The sequence below is a fragment of the Lampetra fluviatilis genome, chromosome 33 (assembly GCF_964198595.1).
Source record: "Lampetra fluviatilis chromosome 33, kcLamFluv1.1, whole genome shotgun sequence".
In the NCBI taxonomy this organism is placed as follows: domain Eukaryota; kingdom Metazoa; phylum Chordata; class Hyperoartia; order Petromyzontiformes; family Petromyzontidae; genus Lampetra; species Lampetra fluviatilis.
In genome coordinates, this window is record NC_136307.1 from 12,118,520 (window position 1) to 12,144,623 (window position 26,104).

The 26,104-nt window shown below is 53.2% G+C and overlaps 1 protein-coding gene across 5 annotated transcripts in view; it reads left to right on the forward strand.

The window, feature by feature from the left end:
* Positions 1 to 26,104, forward strand: part of LOC144944088 (1-phosphatidylinositol 4,5-bisphosphate phosphodiesterase beta-4-like) — an 83,402-nt gene that overhangs the window by 50,758 nt on the left and 6,540 nt on the right. For 4 of the 5 annotated variants that reach the window (XM_078872155.1, XM_078872154.1, XM_078872158.1 and 1 more), the window contains 14 exons: positions 226 to 258; positions 3,977 to 4,118; positions 4,317 to 4,401; positions 7,679 to 7,803; positions 7,916 to 7,967; positions 9,240 to 9,342; positions 9,524 to 9,688; positions 10,899 to 11,103; positions 18,422 to 18,510; positions 18,892 to 19,054; positions 19,474 to 19,523; positions 20,818 to 20,883; positions 25,551 to 25,666; positions 25,900 to 25,975. In XM_078872155.1, coding sequence (XP_078728281.1) covers positions 226 to 258; positions 3,977 to 4,118; positions 4,317 to 4,401; positions 7,679 to 7,803; positions 7,916 to 7,967; positions 9,240 to 9,342; positions 9,524 to 9,688; positions 10,899 to 11,103; positions 18,422 to 18,510; positions 18,892 to 19,054; positions 19,474 to 19,523; positions 20,818 to 20,883; positions 25,551 to 25,666; positions 25,900 to 25,975 — 1,470 coding nt within the window. The remainder of the gene's footprint in view (positions 1 to 225; positions 259 to 3,976; positions 4,119 to 4,316; positions 4,402 to 7,678; positions 7,804 to 7,915; positions 7,968 to 9,239; positions 9,343 to 9,523; positions 9,689 to 10,898; positions 11,104 to 18,421; positions 18,511 to 18,891; positions 19,055 to 19,473; positions 19,524 to 20,817; positions 20,884 to 25,550; positions 25,667 to 25,899; positions 25,976 to 26,104) is intronic. The other variant, XM_078872157.1, reaches the window with a different exon arrangement.

Consider the following 26,104-nt stretch of genomic DNA (forward strand, 5'->3'; position numbering starts at 1 on the left):
AGGCAGTGTAGTACTATAGTAATAGAGCAAGTGCAGAATCACTGAACCAGAATTGATAGCTTGAAAGCATTTAGCGCGGGACCCTTGAAAATGCTGGGCCGCAGCACATGTAGCTAATTGTGCTACTCGGATAATCCGGCACTGAACACGGCTCAGGGGACGATGACACCGCACACCGAGTGCTTCCCCAACGCTCTGACTCCCCCTGTTGCTGCTCCTCCACAGGCCGGCGAGGAACCCGACCCGGTCCAAAAGAAGGTGAGTGTCTTGTAGTCCTCATTACATCCGCGTTGACTCGGCCAGTCACTCACTTTGCCAGTCACTCACTCAGCGAGTTACTCACTCTGTCAGTCACTCACTCTGCCAGTAACTCACTCAGTCAGTCAGTCAGTCACTCACAATTCCAGTCACTCAGTCAGTCACTCACTCACTCTGCCAGTCACTCACTTAGCGAGTTGCTGGCAGTGGGTGGTGGGTGTGCGTCAGTGCGTGGTGGATGTGCAGCAGTGCATGGTGGTTGTGCAGCAGTGGGTGGTGGGTGTGCGTCAGTGCGTGGTGGGTGTGCAGCAGTGCGTGGTGGTAGTGCAGCAGTGCGTGGTGGGTGTGCGTCAGTGCGTGGTGGGTGTGCGTCAGTGCGTGGTGGTTCGTGCAACAGTGGGTGGTGGGTGTGCGTCAGTGCGTGGTGGTTGTGCAGCAGTGCGTGGTGGATGTGCAGCAGTGTGTGGTGGGTGTGCAGCAGTGGGTGGTGGGTATGCGTCAGTGCGTGGTGGATGTACAGCAGTGTGTGGTAGGTGTGCAGCAGTGGGTGTGCGTCAGTGCGTGGTGGATGTGCAGCAGTGTGTGGTGGGTGTGCGTCAGTGCGTGGTGGTTGTGCAGCAGTGCGTGGTGGAAGTGCAGCAGTGTGTGGTGGGTTGTGCGTCAGTGCGTGGTGGTTGTGCAGCAGTGCGTCGTGGATGTGCAGCAGTGCGTGGTGGGTGTGCGTCAGTGCGTGGTGGGTGTGCGTCAGTGCGTGGTGGTTGTGCAGCAGTGCGTCGTGGTAGTGCAGCCGTGCGTCGTGGATGTGCAGCAGTGCGTGGTGGGTGTGCGTCAGTGCGTGGTGGGTGTGCAGCAGTGCATGGTGGTTGTGCAGCAATGCGTGGTGGTTGTGCGTCAGTGCGTGGTGGGTGTGCGTCAGTGTGTGGTGGGTGTGCAGCAGTGCGTGGTGGGTGTGCAGCAGTGCGTGATGGTTGTGCAGCAGTGCGTGGTGGGTGTGCGTCAGTGCGTGGTGGGTGTGCGTCAGTGCGTGGTGGGTGTGCGTCAGTTGCGTGGTGGATGTGCAGCAGTGCGTGGTGGGTGTGCAGCAGTGCGTGATGGTTGTGCAGCAGTGCGTGGTGGGTGTGCGTCAGTGCGTGGTGGGTGTGCCTCAGTGCGTGGTGGATGTGCAGCAGTGCGTGGTAGGTGTGCGTCAGTGCGTGGTGGGTGTGTGTCAGTGCGTGGTGGATGTGCAGCAGTGCAGCAGTGCGTGGTGGTTGTGCGTCAGTGCGTGGTGGATATGCAGCAGTGCGTGGTGGTGCTGCAGGAGTGCGTGGTAGGTGTGCGTCAGTGCGGGGTTCGTTGTGCAGCAGTGCGTGGTGGGTGTGCGTGGTGGGTGTGCGTCAGTGCGTGGTGGGTGTGCGTCAGTGCGTGGTGGTTGTGCAGCAGTGTGTGGTGGCTGTGCAGCAGTGCGTGGTGGGTGTGCGTCAGTGCGTGGTGGGTGTGCAGCAGTGCGTGGTGGGTGTGCGTCAGTGCGTGGTGGGTGTGCGTCAGTGCATGGTGAATGTGCAGCAGTGCGTGGTGGATGTGCGTCAGTGCGTGGTGGTTGTGCGTCAGTGCGTGGTGGTTATGCAGCAGTGCGTGGTGGGTGTGCGTCAGTGCGTGGTGGATGTGCAGCAGTGTGTGGTGGTTGCTGGCAGTGGGTAGTGGGTGTGCGTGGTGGTTGTGCAGCAGTGCGTGGTGGGTGTGCGTCAGTGCGTGGTGGTTGTGCGTCAGTGCGTGGTGGTTGTGCGTCAGTGCGTGGTGAATGTGCAGCAGTGCGTGGTGGTTGTGCGTCAGTGCATGGTGAATGTGCAGCAGTGCGCGGTGGTTGTGCGTCAGTGCGTGGTGGATGTGCAGCAGTGCGTGGTGGTTGCTGGCAGTGGGTAGTGGGTGTGCGTCAGTGCATGGTGAAAGTGCAGCAGTGCGTGGTGGGTGTGCGTCAGTGCGTGGTGGTTGTGCAGCAGTGCGTGGTGGGTGTGCGTCAGTGCGTGGTGAATGTGCAGCAGTGCGTGGTGGGTGTGCGTCAGTGCGTGGTGGGTGTGCGTCAGTGCGTGGTGGGTGTGCGTCAGTGCGTGGTGGATGTGCAGCAGTGCGTGGTGGGTGTGCGTCAGTGCGTGGTGGTTGTGCAGCAGTGCGTGGTGGGTGTGCGTCAGTGCGTGGTGGTTGTGCAACAGTGCGTGGTGGGTGTGCATCAGTGCGTGGTGGGTGTGCGTCAGTGCATGGTGGGTGTGCGTCAGTGCGTGGTGGGTGTGCGTCAGTGCGTGGTGGATGTGCAGCAGTGCGTGGTGGTTGTGCAGCAGTGCGTGGTGGGTGTGCGTCAGTGCGTGGTGGTTGTGCATCAGTGCGTGGTGGTTGTGCGTCAGTGCGTGGTGGGTGTGCACCAGTGCGTGGTGGGTGTGCGTCAGTGCGTGGTGGTTGTGCGTCACTGCGTGGTGGGTGTGCGTCAGTGCGTGGTGGTTGTTCGTCAGTGCGTGGTGGATGTGCAGCAGTGCGTGGTGGGTGTGCGTCAGTGCGTGGTGGGTGTGCGTCAGTGCATGGTGAATCTGCAGCAGTGCGTGGTGGGTGTGCGTCAGTGCGTGGTGGGTGTGCGTCAGTGCGTTGTGGATGTGCAACAGTGTGTGGTGGATGTGCGTCAGTGCGTGGTGGTTGTGCAGCAGTGCGTGGTGGGTGTGCAACAGTGCGTGGTGGATGTGCGTCAGTGCGTGGTGGTTGTGCAGCAGTGCGTGGTGGGTGTGCGTCAGTGCATGGTGAATGTGCAGCAGTGCGTGGTGGATGTGTGTCAGTGCGTGGTGGTTGTGCGTCAGTGCGTGGTGGTTGTGCAGCAGTGCGTGGTGGTTGCTGGCAGTGGGTAGTGGGTGTGCGTCAGTGCGTGGTGGTTGTGCAGCAGTGCGTGGTGGTTGTGCAGCAGTGCGTGGTGGTTGTGCAGCAGTGCGTGGTGGGTGTGCGTCAGTGCGTGGTGGTTGTGCGTCAGTGCGTGGTGGTTGTGCGTCAGTGTGTAGTGAATGTGCAGCAGTGCTTGGTGGTTGTGCGTCAGTGCATGGTGAATGTGCAGCAGTGCGTGGTGGATGTGCAGCAGTGCGTGGTGGTTGCTGGCAGTGGGTAGTGGGTGTGCATCAGTCCATGGTGAATGTGCAGCAGTGCGTGGTGGGTGTGCGTCAGTGCGTGGTGGGTGTGCGTCAGTGCGTGGTGGTTGTGCATCAGTGCGTGGTGAAGGTGCAGCAGTGCGTGTTGGTTGTGCGTCAGTGCATGGTGAATGTGCAGCAGTGCATGGTGGTTGTGCGTCAGTGCGTGGTGGATGTGCAGCAGTGCGTGGTGGTTGCTGGCAGTGGGTGTGCGTCAGTGCATGGTGAATGTGCAGCAGTGCGTGGTGGGTGTGCGTCAGTGCGTGGTGGGTGTGCGTCAGTGCGTGGTGGTTGTGCAGCAGTGCGTGGTGGGTGTGCGTCAGTGCGTGGTGAATGTGCAGCAGTGCGTGGTGGGTGTGCGTCAGTGCGTGGTGGGTGTGCGTCAGTGCGTGGTGGATGTGCAGCAGTGCGTGGTGGTTGTGCGTCAGTGCGTGGTGGGTGTGCGTCAGTGCGTGGTGGGGGTGCAGCAGTGCGTGGTGGGGGTGCAGCAGTGCGTGGTGGGGGTGCAGCAGTGCGTGGTGGGGGTGCAGCAGTGCGTGAGGGGAGTGTGGCCGTGCGTGTTGCTGTATGCGGCGGTGCAGGACAGCACGTCGGTGGAGAGCGAGGATGCCTGGGTGTCGGCCTACAAGTACACGGGCGGCACCACCAACATCCATCCCTACCTCTCCGCCCTGGTCAACTACGCCCAGCCCGTCAAGTTCCAGAACTTCATCGTCGCAGAGGGTAGCACCACCCTCACCACTCTCACCACCCTCACCACCCTCACCACCCTCACCACTGACCACTCACCACTCTCACCACCCTCACCACCCTCACCACAGAGCACTCACCACCCTCACCACTGACCACTCACCACCCTCACCACTGACTACTCACCACCCTCGCCGTGACCGTGGTGCGTGCTGCTGTGTGTGTCACCAGAGAGGAACATCCACTACAACATGTCCTCCTTCAACGAGTCCGTGGGCCTCGGCTACCTCAAAACCGGCGCCATCGAGCTCGTCAAGTATCCTCCCCCCTACGCACACCGGCACCACACAATTGGGAGACAAAGGCGGGTGGGATGGAGGCCCCAAGTCCACTCCACCACCCGCCACGTGCCTCCGATGAGCGCGGTTGGCTACGTTTACGGTGCGAAAGAAGTACACGTGTGCGCGCGTACCTTTGTGCGCGCGTACCCTTGTGCACGCGCACACGGGTACGCGCGCACACGGGTACGCGCGCACGTGTCGTGGTTAGCGGAGGGTGGAGGGCGCTCGCTCGCAAGTTAGTGAGTGCAGGCCCAGAGGCCCTGGAAACATCAAGCGGCCAGCAACACACGGCAACACCCAGCCACACCCAGCCACACCCAGCCACACCCAGCCACACCCAGCCACACCCAGCCACCCCCAGCAACACAGCCACACCCAGCCACACCCAGCAACACGGCCACACCCAGCCACACCCAGCCACACCCAGCAACACAGCCACACCCAGCAACACCCAGCCACACCCAGCAACACGGCCACACCCAGCCACACCCAGCCACACCCAGCAACACGACCACACCCAGCCACACCCAGCCACACCCAGCCACACCCAGCAACACAGCCACACCCAGCAACACCCAGCCACACCCAGCAACACGGCCACACCCAGCCACACCCAGCCACACCCAGAAACACGGCCACACCCAGCCACACCCAGCCACACCCAGCCACACCCAGAAACACAGCCACACCCAGCCACACCCAGCCACACCCAGCAACACAGCCACACAGCCACACCCAGCCACACCCAGCCACACCCAGCAACACGGCCACACCCAGCCACACCCAGCCACACCCAGAAACACAGCCACACCCAGCCACACCCAGCCACACCCAGCAACACAGCCACACCCAGTCGCACCCAGCTGCACCCAGCCACACTCAGCAACACAGCCACACCCAGCAACACCCAGCTACACCCAGCCACACCCAGCAACACAGCCACACCCAGCGACACCCGGCAACACCCAGCCACACCCAGCCACACCCAGCAACACCCAGCCACACCCAGCCACACCCAGCCACACCCAGCAACACCCAGCCACACCCAGCCACACCCAGCAACACAGCCACACCCAGCCACACCCAGCCACACACGGCAACACTCAGCCACACCCAGCCACACCCAGCAACACCCAGCCACACCCAGCCACACCCAGCCACACCCAGCAACACAGCCACACCCAGCCACTCCCAGCCACACCCAGCAACCCAGCCACACCCAGCAACACCCAGCTACACCCAGCCACACCCAGCAACACAGCCACACCCAGCGACACCCGGCAACACCCAGCCACACCCAGCCACACCCAGCAACACCCAGCCACACCCAGCCACACCCAGCCACACCCAGCAACACCCAGCCACACCCAGCCACACCCAGCAACACAGCCACACCCAGCCACACCCAGCCACACATGGCAACACTCAGCCACACCCAGCCACACCCAGCAACACCCAGCCACACCCAGCCACACCCAGCCACACCCAGCAACACAGCCACACCCAGCCACTCCCAGCCACACCCAGCAACCCAGCCACACCCAGCCACACACAGCAATACCCAGCCATACCCAGCCACACCCAGCCACACCCAGCAACACAGCCACACCCAGCCACACCCAGCCACACACGGCAATACCCAGCCACACCCAGCCACACCCAGCGACACCCAGCAACACAGCCACACTCAGCCACACTCAGCCACACCCAGCCACACCCAGCCACACCCAGCCACACACGGCAATACCCAGCCACACCCAGCCACACCCAGCTACACCCAGCAACACAGCCACACCCAGCCACACCCAGCCACACCCAGCTACACCCAGCTACACCCAGCAACACAGCCACACCCAGCCACACCCAGCTACACCCAGCAACACAGCCACAGCCAGCCACACCCAGCCACACCCAGCAACACAGCCACACCCAGCCACACTCGGTAACACTCAGCCACACCCAGCCACACCCAGCGACACCCAGCGACACCCAGCGACACCCAGCCACACCCAGCCACACCCAGCCACACAGCCATACCCAGCCACACAGCCATACCCAGCCACACTCAGCAACACATCCACACCCAGCCACACTCAGCCACACCCAGCTACACCCAGCAACACAGCCAGGCACACCCAGCCACACCCAGCAACACAGCCACACCCAGCCACACTCAGCCACACACGGCAACACCCAGCCGCACCCAGCGACACCCAGCCACACCCAGCCACACCCAGCCACACCCAGCCACACACGGCAAGACCCAGCCACACCCAGCCACACAGCCACACCCAGCCACACCCAGCAACACACAGCCACACCCAGCCACACACGGCAAGACCCAGCCACACCCAGCCACACCCAGCCACACACGGCAACACCCAGCCACACCCATCCACACCCAGCCATGCACAGGCACACACACAGCAACACACAGCCACACCCAGCCACACCCAGCAACACACAGCCATACACAGGCACACACACAGCAACACACAGCCACAGGGTGGGTGCTTTCGGGAGTCGATGACTCACACGCATCGAACATGTGATGACGCCGCCGCGTGTACACGCACACACTCATGCGTGTGTTTTGAATTAAGAACTCATTTATTTGAAACAGTTTTTTGGGCTAAGTTTGTGTCCTTCCCCGACACCTCCAATGAGTACGGTTGGCTTCGTACGGCGCGAAAGAAGTTCAACATACCATTGGAACCTCATTTGCCAGTAAAAATATGATAATTGGTTTTTTACCCTTCTATCTGGCAACAAAACTGACACCTTTTTTGTGCGCCTTTTGGCGTCATCTGGTCCAACCCATGTGAGACTAGGCTCTAAGGAAAGCTGCCTCGGGTGTGGACCAATCAACTTCAAGGACAGTGCACATTATCAGAGTTATGTTTTTTGTTTGCATTATGACTGCAGGTATTGTGGTCTATGTAAACATGACTCCTTGTAAAAAAGGTGTCAGTTTTGTTGCCAGATAGAAGGGTAAAAAACCAATTATCAAGTTCAACATACATACACCGATACACGCTTTACACCTGTAACTTAAACGACTTGGCTCGGCTACACAGCCCCTCTAATCGTGTTCATGCACTCCCGAGCGAAGCCCTTGCACGCGCGTGGCGGCCGGGCTCACCCTGCCTGGCCGCACCAGGTAGGGGCGGGCGCGCAGCCTCTCTCCCCTCGCGCGGGTTACTCCGGGGAGCCGCCCCAGACCTGCGAGACAGTGACCCTTGACCGCTGCAGCTACAACAAGCGGCAGATGAGCCGCATCTATCCCCGGGGAGGCCGCGTGGACTCCTCCAACTACATGCCGCAGGTCTTCTGGAACGCCGGCTGCCAGATGGTGTCCCTCAACTTCCAGACGCCAGGTGATTTCACAGCAGCAGCTCAGGGCAGCGCCAGTCTGGTGTGGAGCACAGCTGTGGACCCCTCACGCCACCAACCTGAAGCTTGTGGCGCTGTCTCTGTCTTACTACCCAGATCTGGCCATGCAGCTCAACCAGGGGAAGTTCGAATACAATGGATTCTGCGGGTAAGTGATTCAGGGCTTCTCAAAGTCCACAAACCACTGCTGGTGTGAGCGGTGGGGTCATGGTCATGGCACCGAACTTGTAATCCACAGGGTGCCGGTCCAATACTATCTCCCGGCATGGCAGCTGAAATAATCGCGCAAGCTTCTTAAATCCCCTGCACCGCCTCTGTCCACCCAGTTTCTTGGCTGCTATAAATTTCCCTCGTGATGAGCCACTTCCTTGAGCTATCGTTTGCGGCCAGGTTGCTTCTGAAAAAGAGCTACACAGCTCAGTGGCCCGTGCCTGGTAAAATAAAAAAAATAGTTATTTAGCGATGTAAAGGTTTACGCCACAATCAATCAGACGGTCGCGTGTGTTGGTGGGGTAAAGTTAGGGGACGCCCACCTCTTGCAACGCGTCTAGTCAGCATGGAAGCATCGACCAAATCCCCTGTAAAGCTCCTTATAGCGATGGCCCTTCTGTCAGCAGGGGTGCAAGCGAGCAGTTGCAGGGCTGCACCTTTACAGGTTGCCTACAGCGTGGCAGCAGCAGTGCCACTAGGCACTGCTGGTAGTGCTCTTGGTGAGGTTCCATGAACTGAGACCGGATCTCAGAGCGAGTTCAGTGGCTGGTCGCCGCCTTTGGGCAAAACTTAAATCAGATTCTCTCTCCACCGCGCTCGCACCTGCCTACCGACACCTGTGTACCAACACATTCATACTGGTTGTAACTGTTCAGTTAGAGAGGACGACCAGGTTAAACAGTGAAGTAGCGATCCTGAGTCTCTGTCCTCTTAACATCCCGACCCAAAAGTTTTAACGGATAAAACAAACTTTTCTAAAAACAAAGTAGAACAATGAAACAAATGGAAATCGGTGCGAAAGCAACTGCGTAAAAAAAGATCTGAGACAAACAACCGATAAAAGATATTGTGCACACGGCATCGTGTCTGTGTGTCACGGGCGCACGGGTGTAGACATATACATGTAGACGTGTACGTATAGACGTGTGTGTGTGTGTGTAGACGTGTGTGTGTGTAGACGTGTGTGTGTGTGTGTAGATGTGTGTGTGTAGACGTGTGTGTGTAGACGTGTGTGTGTGTAGATGTGTGTGTAGACGTGTGTGTGTGTAGATGTGTGTGTGTGTGTAGACGTGTGTGTGTGTAGACGTGTGTGTGTGTAGACGTGTGTGTGTGTAGATGCGTGTGTGTGTACACGTGTGTGTGTAGACGTGTGTGTGTGTGTAGACGTGTGCGTGTCGAGGAACCTGCTCACGCGTCTGCGCGTGTGCAGGTTCCTGCTCAAGCCGGACTTCATGCGGCGCCCCGACCGCACCTTCGACCCCTTCTCAGAGACGCCCGTGGACGGAGTCATCGCCGGCACCTGCTCCGTTCAGGTGCGCCCCACAGGCATGCGGCGCTCTTCATCGCGTTCAGGTCCATTCGGTTTCACCGCCGAGGTCTCGAGATGCTGGGGAAGTGTCTCGTTTGCAAGAGCGACCGACCCGTCTCTTAAAGGTCACATGGGTGGGGGGGCGAACCCTTTGTCTTTGCGCCGCGTTGCGTGAACACGCGCAGGTCATCTCGGGCCAGTTCCTCTCCGACCGGCAGGTGGGCACCTATGTGGAGGTGGACATGTACGGGCTGCCCACCGACACGATCCGCAAGGAGTTCCGCACTCGCCTGGTGCCCAACAACGGCCTCAACCCCCTCTACAACCAGGAGCCCTTCGTCTTCCGGAAGGTTCGACCCCACCGCCACCCGGCACCCCCCGCGGCCCGAGGGCTTCGCTCCGCCAGGTTACCAGGTTCTGGGTTGCGAGGTTCCTAGGTCCCAGGTTACCAGGTTCTTACGTCCCGGGTTGCGAGGTTCCTAGGTCCCAGGTTACCAGGTTCTTACGTCCCGGGTTGTGAGGTTCCTAGGTCCCAGGTTACCAGGTTCTTACGTCCCGGGTTGTGAGGTTCCTAGGTCCCAGGTTACCAGGTTCTTACGTCCCGGGTTGCGAGGTTCCTAGGTCCCAGGTTACCAGGTTCTTACATCCCGGGTTGTGAGGTTCCTAGGTCCCAGGTTACCAGGTTCTTACGTCCCGGGTTGCGAGGTTCCTAGGTCCCAGGTTACCAGGTTCTTACGTCCCGGGTTGCGAGGTTCCTAGGTCCCAGGTTACCAGGTTCTTACGTCCCGGGTTGTGAGGTTCCTAGGTCCCAGGTTACCAGGTTCTTACATCCCGGGTTGCGAGGTTCCTAGGTCCCAGGTTACCAGGTTCTTACGTCCCGGGTTGTGAGGTTCCTAGGTCCCAGGTTACCAGGTTCTTACGTCCCGGGTTGTGAGGTTCCTAGGTCCCAGGTTACCAGGTTCTTACGTCCCGGGTTGTGAGGTTCCTAGGTCCCAGGTTACCAGGTTCTTACGTCCCGGGTTGTGAGGTTCCCAGGTCCCAGGTTACCAGGTTCTTACGTCCCGGGTTGCGAGGTTCCTAGGTCCCAGGTTACCAGGTTCTTACGTCCCGGGTTGTGAGGTTCCTAGGTCCCAGGTTACCAGGTTCTTTCGTCCCGGGTTGTGAGGTTCCTAGGTCCCAGGTTACCAGGTTCTTACATCCCGGGTTGCGAGGTTCCTAGGTCCCAGGTTACCAGGTTCTTACGTCCCGGGTTGTGAGGTTCCTAGGTCCCAGGTTACCAGGTTCTTACGTCCCGGGTTGTGAGGTTCCTAGGTCCCAGGTTACCAGGTTCTTACGTCCCGGGTTGCGAGGTTTCTAGGTCCCAGGTTACCAGGTTCTTACATCCCGGGTTGCGAGGTTCCTAGGTCCCAGGTTACCAGGTTCTTACGTCCCGGGTTGCGAGGTTTCTAGGTCCCAGGTTACCAGGTTCTTACGTCCCGGGTTGCGAGCTTCCTAGGTCCCAGGTTACCAGGTTTCTACGCCCCGGGTTGCGAGGTCCCTCGTTGACCCCGGCTCCCCCAGGTGATCCTGCCGGACCTGGCGGTGCTGCGGATCGCCGTGTTCGACGACAGCAACAAGCTCATCGGGCAGCGCATCCTGCCACTCGACGGGCTGCAGACGGGCTACCGGCACATCTCGCTGCGCAACGAGGGCAACAAGCCGCTGTCCCTGCCCACCGTCTTCTGCAACATCGTCCTCAAGACCTACGTCCCCGACGGCTTCGGAGGTCCGCGCTCGCCGGCGCTCGCCGCCGTTCGCCCTCACTAAATTGGCTGACCGCGCTCGATCCAATGGAGTTCACCAGCGCTCGGCACACTCACCAAACAGCGGCATGCTCAACTGCACGAACTACAGTTGCCGCGCTCGTCCGAGTGACGCTCACCACATTCAGCAACATTCAGACACCTTCGACCCGGTGGGCCGGTCCATTCCGATCGCCCGTGGGCTGGTCCGTGTGGGGAAATTACAAATTAGAGTAAAGATATGAATATTTATTTTTATAAAAATATTTTATTACCTGTAATATCTATGCTTCATTGCTTATACAGTGAGGGAAAAAAGTATTTGATCCCCTGCTGATTTTATACGTTTGCCCACTGACAAAGAAATGATGAGTCTATAATTTTAATGGTAGGTTTATTTGAACAGTGAGAGACAGAATAACAACAACAAAATCAAGAAAAACGCATGTCAAAAATGTTATAAATTGTCTTCTTAGGTTTTTTCGGTAAAGTCACGTAGAAAGTAAAATAAAATAAAAACAAAAATCACGACGTTTCGGAGGCAACACAAGTCTCCGTCATCAGGTGGGACCGTCACAGCCAGATTAGCTGTATCAAGTGAGGCAATGATTCAAGATGTAATCCCTTAAAAGCGAGTTGAGGGGGGAGGGAGAGGGAGGGGGGAGCTCATCAGACTATGGTAGCCAATGAAAGGAACGTATCGGGAGGGAGGGGGGGCGAGGCCAAAAGGGTGGGCGATGGACGTGGAAGCGCTTGTGCGCAAGCGGCCAATTACTGCACACGCCAACCAATGGAGCGATTGTGCGCAAGCGGCCAGCCACTGCACTCGCCAACACAATGGGCAGAGGAGGAGGGGAGGTCTAATACACATGATAGACAAAAGAACGAAAATGATGATGGGTACAAACTTAGGGGGAGCTCATCAGACTATGGTAGCCAATGAATGGAACGTATCGGGAGGGAGGGGGGGGGCGGGGGGGGGGCGAGGCCAAAAGGGCGGGCGACGGACGTGGAAGCGCTTGTGCGCAAACGGCCAATTACTGCACACGCCAACACAATGGAGAGAGAGGGGGAGGGGAGGTCTAATACACATGATAGACAAAAGAACGAAAATGATGATGGGTACAAACTTAGGGGGAGCTCATCAGACTATGGTAGCCAATGAATGGAACGTATCGGGAGGGAGGGGGGGGGGCGGGGGGGGCGAGGCCAAAAGGGTGGGCGGCGGACGTGGAAGCGCTTGTGCGCAAGCGGCCAATTACTGCACACGCCAACACAATGGAGAGAGATGGGGAGGGGGGGTCTGATACACATGATAGACAAAAGAACGAAAATGCCCATGTTTATACCAATGCTGGCTGAACAATGAAGAGAGTACTGTTAAAATAACTGGGGATGTTAACACTCGGTAAAGTACAGTGAAATAGTGCCTGTCAGATAAGATGGTCCAAAAAATTTGTGATTAAGTCTTTTTTGCGTGGTTGATAACATCTTTCCAATGATTACTAAGTTTGTACCCATCATCACGGTTGAAATTATGTCTGTGTTTGTATATTTGTATGGCTTCGTGTACAAACCTTTGATGGTAGCCGGGAGGTTTGCAGAGAACCTTGGTCTCGGAAAAGACAATTTCATGAGAGCCCACCGAGTTGTAGCAATGATCGGCCACGGCAGAAGAATCAGTTCTGCCGTGTTTCAGATCTGACTTGTGCTCGCGGACACGATCAGAAACATGACGTTTCGTTTCTCCAATGTAGCAATCACCACAAATGCAACTCAATTTGTAGACTCCAGGATACTGTAAGTCAGGAACGACATCCTTCACAGATGGAATCAGATCACGGATTTTATGCACTGTACTGAATCGGACTTGGATCTTATGTTTGTTTAGAATTTTGGAGATCTTTTTGGTCACGCCAGCTATGTATGGTAACGTGATGGTTTTGGTCGGAGTTTCATGTGGCTGTTTCTGTGTGGTGGGAGAGACAGCTTGGCGGATAGTACGGTCAGAGTAACCGTTCATCCTGAGGGCCCGATGTACATGTCTTAATTCACCGGTCAGGTGGTGTTTGTCAGAAATGCCATGTGCTCTGTGGTATAGCGTTTTGATGAGAGAGTTCTTTTGAGATGGGTGGTGGTGGGAATCCGGTTTCAAGTAGGAGTCTGTGTGGGTGGCTTTTATGTAGACAGAATGTCCCAAGGAACCGTCAGGACTCCTCTCAAACAGAATATCCAAGAATGGTAGTTTACCGTCTTTCTCCACTTCCATGGTGAATCTGATGGATGGGTGTCTAGAATTGATGTGGTCCAAGAAGTGGTTCAATGCTGGGAGGCCATGTGGCCAGATGACGAAAGTGTCATCCACATATCTCTTCCACAGGGAAGGACGCAGGGTGGATGTCTGGATGGCGTCTGATTCAAACTTTTCCATGAATATGTTGGCTATAACTGGTGACAAAGGGGAGCCCATAGGGGTACCCTCATTCTGTTTGTAGAAGGTGCCATTCCAGGTAAAATAGGTGTTGGTGAGGCAATGCCTAACCAGCGCAGGTGCATCAGAAATCAATCCATGTTGGACTAAGTCCTCAATTATTGTTAGGGTGTCCGGTACTGGGACTTTGGTAAACAAAGATACTACATCAAAGCTGACGAGGATGTCATCAGGAGATAGTACCATGTCCTTAACCATAGAGACTAATTGGGTTGAGTTGAGTACTGCTGAAGAGGTCTTGCCTGTGAAAGGGAGCAGAGTATCTGATAGAAAACGGGCTAGTTTGTACGTAGGAGAGTTTATCGTCGACACAATGGGTCGTAGCGGGGTGCCTTCCTTATGGATTTTGGGAAGACCATAGAGTCTGGGAGGTCTTGCCGCCGATGGTTTTAGAGAGGGACATTTGCTTGGTTCGATTAGGGAAGTCGAACTCGTGATGATACTGTTGGTTTTCGTCGTTAGGCTTTTAGTGGGATCGTTTTTAATTTTGGAGTAACGATCCCACTAAAAGCCTAACGACGAAAACCAACAGTATCATCACGAGTTCGACTTCCCTAATCGAACCAAGCAAATGTCCCTCTCTAAAACCATCGGCTGCAAGACCTCCCAGACTCTATGGTCTTCCCAAAATCCATAAGGAAGGCACCCCGCTACGACCCATTGTGTCGACGATAAACTCTCCTACGTACAAACTAGCCCGTTTTCTATCAGATACTCTGCTCCCTTTCACAGGCAAGACCTCTTCAGCAGTACTCAACTCAACCCAATTAGTCTCTATGGTTAAGGACATGGTACTATCTCCTGATGACATCCTCGTCAGCTTTGATGTAGTATCTTTGTTTACCAACAGTACCGGACACCCTAACAATAATTGAGGACTTAGGATTGAATTCTGATGCACCTGCGCTGGTTAGGCATTGCCTCACCAACACCTATTTTACCTGGAATGGCACCTTCTACAAACAGAATGAGGGTACCCCTATGGGCTCCCCTTTGTCACCAGTTATAGCCAACATATTCATGGAAAAGTTTGAATCAGACGCCATCCAGACATCCACCCTGCGTCCTTCCCTGTGGAAGAGATATGTGGATGACACTTTCGTCATCTGGCCACATGGCCTCCCAGCATTGAACCACTTCTTGGACCACATCAATTCTAGACACCCATCCATCAGATTCACCATGGAAGTGGAGAAAGACGGTAAACTACCATTCTTGGATATTCTGTTTGAGAGGAGTCCTGACGGTTCCTTGGGACATTCTGTCTACAGAAAAGCCACCCACACAGACTCCTACTTGAAACCGGATTCCCACCACCACCCATCTCAAAAGAACTCTCTCATCAAAACGCTATACCACAGAGCACATGGCATTTCTGACAAACACCACCTGACCGGTGAATTAAGACATGTACATCGGGCCCTCAGGATGAACGGTTACTCTGACCGTACTATCCGCCAAGCTGTCTCTCCCACCACACAGAAACAGCCACATGAAACTCCGACCAAAACCATCACGTTACCATACATAGCTGGCGTGACCAAAAAGATCTCCAAAATTCTAAACAAACATAAGATCCAAGTCCGATTCAGTACAGTGCATAAAATCCGTGATCTGATTCCATCTGTGAAGGATGTCGTTCCTGACTTACAGTATCCTGGAGTCTACAAATTGAGTTGCATTTGTGGTGATTGCTACATTGGAGAAACGAAACGTCATGTTTCTGATCGTGTCCGCGAGCACAAGTCAGATCTGAAACACGGCAGAACTGATTCTTCTGCCGTGGCCGATCATTGCTACAACTCGGTGGGCTCTCATGAAATTGTCTTTTCCGAGACCAAGGTTCTCTGCAAACCTCCCGGCTACCATCAAAGGTTTGTACACGAAGCCATACAAATATACAAACACAGACATAATTTCAACCGTGATGATGGGTACAAACTTAGTAATCATTGGAAAGATGTTATCAACCACGCAAAAAAGACTTAATCACAAATTTTTTGGACCATCTTATCTGACAGGCACTATTTCACTGTACTTTACCGAGTGTTAACATCCCCAGTTATTTTAACAGTACTCTCTTCATTGTTCAGCCAGCATTGGTATAAACATGGGCATTTTCGTTCTTTTGTCTATCATGTGTATCAGACCCCCCCTCCCCCTCTCTCTCCATTGTGTTGGCGTGTGCAGTAATTGGCCGCTTGCGCACAAGCGCTTCCAAGTCCGCCGCCCACCCTTTTGGCCTCGCCCCCCCCGCTCCCCCCCCTCCCTCCCGATACGTTCCATTCATTGGCTACCATAGTCTGATGAGCTCCCCCTAAGTTTGTACCCATCATCATTTTCGTTCTTTTGTCTATCATGTGTATTAGACCTCCCCTCCCCCTCTCTCTCCATTGTGTTGGCGTGTGCAGTAATTGGCCGCTTGCGCACAAGCGCTTCCACGTCCGTCGCCCACCCTTTTGGCCTCGCCCCCCCCCCGCCCCCCCCTCCCTCCCGATACGTTCCATTCATTGGCTACCATAGTCTGATGAGCTCCCCCTAAGTTTGTACCCATCATCATTTTCGTTCTTTTGTCTATCATGTGTATTAGACCTCCCCTCCTCCTCTCTGCCCATTGTGTTGGCGAGTGCAGTGGCTGGCCGCTTGCGCACAATCGCTCCATTGGTTGGCGTGTGCAGTAATTGGCCGCTTGCGCACAAGCGCTTCCACGTCCATCGCCCACCCTTTTGGCCTCGCCCCCCCTCCCTCCCGATACGTTCCTTTCATTGGCTACCATAGTCTGATGAGCTCCCCCCTCCCTCTCCCTCCCCCCTCAACTCGCTTTTAAGGGATTACATCTTGAATCATTGCCTCACTTGATACAGCTAATCTGGCTGTGACGGTCCCACCTGATGACGGAGACTTGTGTTGCCTCCGAAACGTCGTGATTTTTGTTTTTATTTTATTTTACTTTCTACGTGACTTTACCGAAAAAACCTAAGAAGATGATTCCTTGCAGTCACGAAAGCTTCAAATCTAGAATGTTATAAATTGATTTGCATTTTAATGAGGGAAATAAGTATTTGACCCCCTCTCAATCATAAAGATTTCTGGCTCCCAGGTGTCTTTTATACAGGTAACGAGCTGAGATTAGGAGTACACTCTTAAAGGGAGTGCTCCTAATCTCAGCTTGTTACCTGTATAAAAGACACCTGTTCACAGAAGCAATCAATCAGATTCCAAACTCTCCACCATGGCCAAGACCAAAGAGCTCTCAAAGGATGTCAGGGACAAGATTGTAGACCTGCACAAGGCTGGAATGGGCTACAAGACCATCGCCAAGCAGCTTGGTGAGAAGGTGACAACAGTTGGTGCGATTATTCGCAAATGGAAGAAACACAAAAGAACTGTCAATCTCCCTCGGCCTGGGGCTCCATGCAAGATCTCACCTCATGGAGTTGCATTGATCATGAGAACGGTGAGGAATCAGCCCAGAACTACACGGGAGGATCTTGTCAATGATCTCAAGGCAGCTGGGACCATAGTCACCAAGAAAACAGTTGGTAACACACTACGCCGTGAAGGACTGAAATCCTGCAGCACCCGCAAGGTCCCCCTGCTCAAGAAAGCACATATACATTCCCGTCTGAAGTTTGCCCATGAACATCTGAATGATTCAGAGGACAACTGGCTGAAAGTGTTGTGGTCAGATGAGACCAAAATGGAGCTCTTTAGCATCAACTCAACTCGCCGTGTTTGGAGGAGGAAGAATGCTGCCTATGACCCCAAGAACACCATCCCCATCGTCAAACATGGAGGTGGAAACATTATGCTTTGGGGGTGTTTTTCTGCTAATGGGACAGGACGTCACCGCATCAAAGGGACGATGGACGGGGCCATGTACCGTCAAATCTTGGGTGAGAACCTCCTTCCCTCAGCCAGGGCATTGAAAATGGGTCGTGGATGGGTATTCCAGCATGACAATGACCCAAAACACACGGCCAAGGTAACAAGGGAGTGGCTCAAGAAGAAGCACATTAAGGTCCTGGAGTGGCCTAGCCAGTCTCCAGACCTTAATCCCATAGAAAATCTGTGGAGGGAGCTGAAGGTTCGAGTTGCCAAACGTCAGCCTCGAAACCTTAATGACTTGGAGAAGATCTGCAAAGAGGAGTGGGACAAAATCCCTCCTGAGATGTGTGCAAACCTGGTGGCCAACTACAAGAAACGTCTGACCTCTGTGATTGCCAACAAGGGTTTTGCCACCAAGTACTAAGTCATGTTTTGCAGGGGTCAAACACTTATTTCCCTCATTAAAATGCAAATCAATTTATAACATTTTTGACATGCGTTTTTCTGGATTTTTTTGTTGTTATTCTGTCTCTCACTGTTCAAATAAACCTACCATTACAATTATAGACTGATCATTTATTTGTCAGTGAGCAAACGTACAAAATCAGCAGGGGATCAAATACTTTTTTCCCTCACTGTATATGCTCTCAGTTGGCATTAAGTCCCCACACAATCGACAGACCCAAAGTTTCTTCCTCACTCGCCCCATTCGTTTTTTTTGGACCCAGCCCCAAATGGACCCAGTGAGGATCGCACGGCAATTTGGGCCACGATGTTGTCGTGCCAGTCCGTCACTCGCCCACGACCATTAAATCACCCAAATCCCGGCACTCTCCAGCACTAAACCACACTCGCCAACGGCACTCGCACCAAAGTCGGCACAACGGCAGGCACGTTTGCACGCGTGTGCCGTCGCTCGCTGTCGATCTTCGTCATCGTTACCATCGTCGTTGTTGCTCCATCGTCCCCGCGTGCTACCGCAGACTTCGTGGATGCGCTGTCGGACCCCAAGCGCTTCCTGTCGCAGGCGGAGAAGCGCGCCAACCAGATGCAGGCCATGGGCATCGAGGCGGTGAGTGTCTCAGCCGTGCGCCGGTGACGAACGAACAGTGCGACGCTCGTGCAGGGTCGAGGGGGCTCGTCACGGCTTGAGGTGGAGCACGCAGTCCCTACCTCGGCTGCACCTGATAGAGGTCGATTCTGCGCTGGGCAGCCGTCAGCGTGATTGGGAATCCAGCACTCACCGATGATTCACTCGCTCCAGTCACTCACTCATCGGTGGTCAGTCGCCTAATTTATTCTTTGTTGTTGTATCTTTACTCGCAGATGCTGGACATCTGCGAGTAAAGATTCTGATTATGATGATTCATTCTTCTTTTTTTATTGCCGCTACCACTAAACCAAGTGAAGGGATGCGTGAGCGAGATGCACTCCGATGGACTTTGCCTTTCAGAGCGACATAGGGGACGTGCCCGAGAGCCGAGGCAGCGTCAACCGCGGCGCCGCCACTCCCCAGACCAGCGCCACGCAGAGCCGCGCCACGCAGAGCCGCGCCACGCAGAACCGCCCGGCTCCAAGCGCTGGAAACGGCGCCGTGCCCGGCAAGGCCAGCAAGGGTACGGCTCCCGGCTCCCGGCTCTTCAGCCACGACGTCGCCCCCCCACCCCCCGCGGTGCCGATAAGCGGTCGCGGGGACGTCGCCGCTTGTGACGGAGGCGTGCGGTCAGAGTCCGGCAGGCTGCCCTGGCTAATACCGTGGTGGCTGCGGTTCAGTCCGGGAATGGGCATCTGTGTTTGCTGCATTGAACTTTATGGTGATAAATTGCAACAGTTTGATAGTCGCAGGGTGACTGAGAAATATATCCGGGGTTTGTCCGTGCGAAAAATGATTTGCAAACCAGTTACTGTACAGTCATTGGGACACAATGCGATCGTCGCTCACGACAGGAGTCTTGAGACTCAGTGAGTCTTTCCTGGGTAAATAAGCGGAATCATGATAATGACCTTGGCCTTCTCTTCCCTGTTTCCACCCCAGACGAACCCCTGGTGCCTCCCGTGTGTGTGGACACGCTGAGACACTCCAAGGTGCGTGAATGTGGCCCTTGACGGGCAAAACAAACGAGCATATGTGCACGCATACACACACAAGTGCCGAGGCACACCCACGCGCGCGCACACATGCACACGCACACTGTAGCTGGTGATAGGAAGTGGAAATTTGATCTGATCTCAACCTCGATACGAGACGAGCCACGCTGGCTACCGATCACACACACACAGGGATGTTTATCGGCTTCGCCTGCTCAGCTACAAGAGTCTGTACCAATCCGCACCATCCAATCTCACCAAGCAGCGTGTACCGGCAGCCGCAACGGAACCCGATTGACACCGTGGTGGTGAGATGTCAACTATCTCACCTGGTCTACAGGAGGTTGTGGGTTCGATCCCGGCCCTGACGCCTGCTGTATATTTGTAGTTTGCATACTCTGCCTGTAGTTGCGTGGATTTTTCTCTTGGTCCTCCGGTTTTATCCCTCCACATTTAGAATCAACATGCGTTTCGAGCATTTGGCTGCTAGAAATGTCCACGTGATAAGCCACTTGATTGAGCTATGATGTGGCCAGATCGCTTGTGAAAAAGAGCTTTACAGCTCAGTGGGCCTTACTTAGTAAATGTTTAAAAAAAGTTTAGTTTTTTGTTTTTAGTCTACGATCCGCAGCCCACGGCGATCGTGCTGCTGCCGTAGCACGAACCTCGTGCGGCGATACGGTCAGGGCAGTGTCACCGGCGGCAGGTGTTCCGGATTCATCCTTGAGCCGGAGCCATTTTTGCACGCACACATCGCGGCACATTCGTGATGGATTGGACTCGTCATGAGAGCGCGCGGCAACAAGGGTTCACACTTACCGCTGCTGCTGCTGCTACTGGCGCCTGGGCGAGTGGCACGTGGCGGCGGCGGCACATGGCGGGGCTCTCGTTGTTGCTGCAGTGGCGATGTGGGGCGAGGTCCTCAGAGTGTCGCTGCATGCGTGCATGCATGCATGCCTGCATGTCTGCATGTCAGTGGGGAGCGGTAGTGTCGTGGTTAGCACGCTGCATTACGAACCTGGCGACCCGGATTCGATTCCCACTCATAGCCAACACTGGTGATTATCTAAACCGGTACTGGACCTCCCCTAGGTTGACTCAGCCTCAAATGAGTACCTGGTGCGATGTGTAAACATCGTCACTAGGGAGACAAAGGCAGCCGGACGTGGCGTTGGCCACCCACACCCTCGTGTGCTGTGCCGGCCTTCATATGTGCTCGCTGATAGCACTTGCTCCAACAGTCTCAGGCTATACAGGGGTTCTTTGTCTTTGTGCGTGTCTGCACCGGCAGTCATTCCTCAAGCTTCTCAAGAAGCAGGAGAAAGAGTTGACCCTTCTCAAGAAGGCCCACGCCAAGGTAGGTCGCTTCCCCCCCCCCCCTCGTCGTCGTCATCCCTCTCTTCGTATACCCAGCGGACGTTGGCGGTGCAACGATGGTGATGCAGAGGTGATAAACTATAAACTATTTAAAAATATATATTTTACCAAGGCCCACGAAGCTATGTGACTCTGGCCACAAATGATAGCTCAACGAAGTGGCTTATCATGTGGACAAATACAGTGGTACCTCGGAGATCGAACTTAATACGTTCCAAAACCGTGTTCGAACACCGATTTGTTCGACCACCGAATCAATTTTCCCCATAAGAATGAATGGAAATAGCATTAATTGGTTCCCCACCCAAGGATGCTCCTATTATGGGCCATTTTTACACAAAGTTTACAATGTTAAAATACAGTACAGTACATAAAAGCATACAAAAAACAAGATACACAGTTATAATGAATAGAATAAATGAACATTGAACTTCACTTTACCTGTAGTAAGGAGAGTGGATGGCTTGAGTGGAAGGTGGTGAGGAGGGGAGGAGGTGTCGGTGTTGCTTGGAAGGGGAGCCCCCTCCATAAAAACGTTGGGTAACTGCCCTTCTGGGGTTCTTTCTTTTCTTTGCCTTTTTTCTAGCACTAACTGTGATTCACTTGAGGGCCTTTTTACTAACCGTTTTAAGAGCCATTGTGTATGGATAAACACAAAAAAACACTAAAATTAATTAAATTAACGAAAAAGTTAACGGAACGATGTTTTGCGGTTCTGCACTGGGTGAGAGCTACGCGTCAACTGGGTCATTTCGCCTTTGTCTCGGTCGCCCTGGCTACGCGTCTCGGCCCAAACAGGTTCTTTACAGTTGTTCGACCTCCGAATTTTTGTTCGATGTCCGGGGCACAAAATGGTCGAAAAGTTTGTTCGATCACCGAATTGTTCGAGTTTTGGGGCGTTCGATCTCCGAGGTTCTACTGTACTCTAAATGCATATTTTTTTGCGTGGAGGGCCCGGATAAAAATGCACGTGATCACAGTGAGGGAGAAATACAAACTCCAAATAAACAACAGGTGGCAGGGTTGGGATCGAACCCACAACCTCCTGTATACCAGGTGAGATAGTTAACATCTTGCCACCGTGGTGAGATGATGTGACGGCGGTGATGCGGGGGTGATGTGGCAGTGATGTGATGCTGTGGTGATGATGCGGTGATACCGTGGTGGTGACGTGGTGACGTGGTGATGACACGGTGATGACGTGGAGATGACACGGTGATGACGTGGTGATGATGCGACAATGATACCGTGGTGATGACGTGGTGATGCTGCGACAGTGATGACGTGGTGATGACGCGGTGATGGCGCGGTGATGGCGTGGTGATGATGCGACGATGATGCGACAGTGGTACCGTGGTGATGATGTGGTGTTCAAGTTCAAGTTAATTTATTAGGTATAGCCCTGTGAGCCATTCGGCTCTTGAATCGGGTGCAACCGCAACAAACAAAAAACTAAAACATGAATATGTGACTAAGTGCAAACAGAAAATCCAAGAAAAGACAGCGAAATATTGCAGAAAAAACACCGTACACCAACGCTGTGTGCAAAAATCCCAGTGGGATGCAAGTCAAACAACAACAACCACAAGACAACTTAGATTAAGCCCATCAGTCTAACTCTGTACTACAACAAACAAACATGGCTAAATCAATACACTTTTCGAAATCACCAAAATAAAGCCATGAAAGCAATGAAAAAGCAATCATAGGAACTGTGACGGAATTTTCACAATAAATGGCATAAACAACATGTACTACCAAAACCCTGCAGCCATAGCTGGCTGCATGAGTCACTCCACAACAGCAGGAGCATCAATCGGAGCATTATAATTTTTTAATGCACCTTTAAGATCAGCACACTAAATCAAAACACAGGTCATACTTTGTAGCGATCATCCGGAGCGAAACATTTTATTTTAGGCCACTGAATAGCACTGGCAGCCAGGGGTGTACAACTCCTCTAGAGCAGTTTTGAGTGAAGATCTCATAGGTAGTGACGCAAGTTTCAATTTATCGGCAACAGCATTCCAGACCCTGGGGGCATCAATAGCAAAGGCCCTTCCTCCAGTATATGTATGGCAATAGGGAATATGAAGCTGGTAAATGAGTGTAGACCTTAGGTCAACATTTTCTTTGAAACGGAGAGGAGATCCAGCAGGTAATCTGCGGATTTTTTTGCAAGTACATCATGAATAAATAAGATCTGGTGCACAAGCCGTCGAACATTCAGAGATGTTAAGTTTGACCCAATGTAGAGATCACAGTGGTGAGTCCTATATGGGCAGTTCAATGCAAATCTTAAGGCCGAGTGATACATTGAGTCAAGCTTCTTCAGTACAGTACTTGGGGCTGATTTATACACAATGTCACAGTAATCAAGTAGAGGCAGTACGGTAGCTTTTATCAATTCCAAACGGAACATAGGGGGGAAGCAGTGCTTGTGTCGATATAGAAAACTAATTTAAATTTTTGTCTTTTTCCCAATGTAATCAATGTGATCTTCAAAATTCAGTTTTGAATCCAGGATGACCCCAAGATACTTATAGATCTTGACTTGCTCTATTTGATCATTATTTAAGGAATGTAATTGGGGGAAAATAACTTCCCGCTTTAGTCCTGGTGAGAAGCATAGCACCTTGGTTTTGGCAGGATTTAGGACTAGTTTAAGAGCAACTAGCTGATGTTGTAGTTTGTTGAAATCACTCTGGAGCTTAGCAATCACGTCATCCGGAGAGCGGCCAGCAGTAATCAGTACCGTGTCATCTGCAAAAAGATTTACCCTGGAATAATCCAGTTCAGTGCCCAAGTCATTTACATAAAGAGAGAACAAGAGGGGGCCGAGAATGGAACCCTGTTATCTTAACACTGTTTGACCTCCAACCATCTGTGAATACAGTTTGGGTGCGAGAAAAGAGGTAATTTTTTAACCATTTTACTGTGTTTTCGGAAACACCGAGACAACTTATTTTACTAAGCAGGATGTTGTGGTCTACTGTATCAAAAGCTTTGAACAAGTCAAGAAAAAGACAGGCGCAGTACTGCTTATTATCAAGGCTACTGTAAATGTGATTCAGAGAGTCTAATGCAGCAGATGTGGTGCTGTATTTTTTCGGAACTCAGATTGTTTTAGATGTAATAGATTGTTGGCGGGCAGGAAACTGCTAATTTGGTAGTTCAATAATTTTCAAAAATTTTCATCAACGGGAACAAAATTGAGATAGGTCGGTAGTTATTTGGATCATCTTTAGGGCCCCCTTTGGGAAGTGGACGAACATAGGAATGTTTCCAATGTAGAGGAACTGATGCTTTTTTGATGGACAGGTTGAAAATATGGGCTATAGGTTTGTATATTAGGTGACCAACAGTTAGTAGAGCAAAGACGGGAATACTATCTGCTCCGGTAGAGGAGGACCCTTTGAGGTAGGACAGTTGTTTCAGAACATTACTTTCGTGGATTGGCTGAAAACTAAATTCGCTTAATGTTTGGATAGGGGTGTAGGAATTTGCATGAGCAGGGGTGACTCCCAATACATTATCAAATAGGGTACCAGCTTCAGAAAAATGAAAGTTAAAATTGTCAACTATTTTTTGGGGATCTGAAAAATATTCCCCATTTCGGTTAAGCTGAACGGGCAGATTATCTGTTTTGGATGCCTTTTCGATACATTTGATTGTTTTCCAGAAAATCCTGGCATTTCCATGAGATTCAAGGAGAGTGGAAGAGAAGTAGTCATTTTTTGCATGCCGTATTTTTTTGACGCATCTATTCCTTAAAATCCTATATTCTAGCCAGTCATTGACCAAATTACTTTTCTGAGCACATGCCCAAGCCTTGTCCCTAGTTTTCATGAACTTTGTAATCAAAGGATCAAACCATGGTGGACGGTTGCCTTTAGTTTTAAATTTAACCAACGGAGCATGTTTGTTAAGAATTTGGAGAAACGTGTACCTGAAAGTCTCCCAAGCCGTAGTCAGGTTTGGAATATCACAGACCTTGTCAATATCCGAGTGAAGCACATCATTAGTAAATGCCTGAGTGCTGAAGTGTCTCATGGAGTGCTTCTCAACCAATTTAGGGGGGGCTTTGGGTCTGGCTGATGATCTCACCCCAAAAATGAAGGAGTGATCACTAAGGTTATTACCCAGAACACTAGTCAGTGCGAAATTGTGAGGGGCATTTGTCAATAGGACGTCAAGCAGAGATGACTGTCCCGGATTTTTTAGGTTGGGTCTTGTGGGGACATTTATTAATTGAAACAGGTTAAATTCATCTGCAAAATTTGTGGTCACGGCCGACGGGTTTAGCCAATTCCAATTTAGATCACCCACTAAGACTATTTCACCTTTAGGGAGGCCCCCAAGAAGCTCTCTCAGTGCAGATGCAGCTTCAACATCCTTCCCACTAGGCGGTCTATAGCAGCACACAACCAATATGTGTTGATTATTAGGGAGAATTATTCTGAGAGCCAGACCTTCAAAGCTACATGTTACCGTGGTGATGATGTGACAGTGATGACGCGGTGATGATGCGACGGTGATGATGCGACGGTGGTGACGCGGTGGTGACGTGGTGATGATGCGACAATGATACAGTGGTGATGACGTGGTGATGACGTGGTGCTGATGCGGTGGTGTTGCTGTGCACAGGCGCAGGCCAGTCTCCAAAAGACGTTCACGGGGCAAGGAGAGAAGGCGGCGAACCAGTACGAGCGCGAGCGCAGCTCCATTCTCAAGCAGACAGAGAAGACCCTGGCTAAGAAAGGGTAAACCTCCCCGTCTTCTACTCTCCAATTGCCCTCATCCACCCTTCATCTCGGCTCCACCCTCCTCGCTTCACCCTCCCTGCTCCACCTTCACCGCTCCACTCCCTCGGCTCTATCCTCCCCGCTCCACTCTCCCTGTTGCACACTCGCTGACGCCGCTCGTTTCGACCGAGCCGAGCGCCTCCGAGTACGAACGTGTGCTGCGCCGTGGGTGTGTGTCTGCCCTTCCCCAGCGAAGGTCACTGTGCCGGCCTGCAGAAGGAAACGGAGAAGCGGGTGGAGGAGCTTACCGCCGAGCACCAGCGCAAGGTGAGGCCTCCACCGCACAGGACAGGCACCACGGTGTGTCGCGACGACCATGGGTCCCGTGAACTTTGCTCGGGGATTCCTCCTCCGCCCGCGTTGAGGACTCGGTCTCTACCAGACACTGACTGTGTT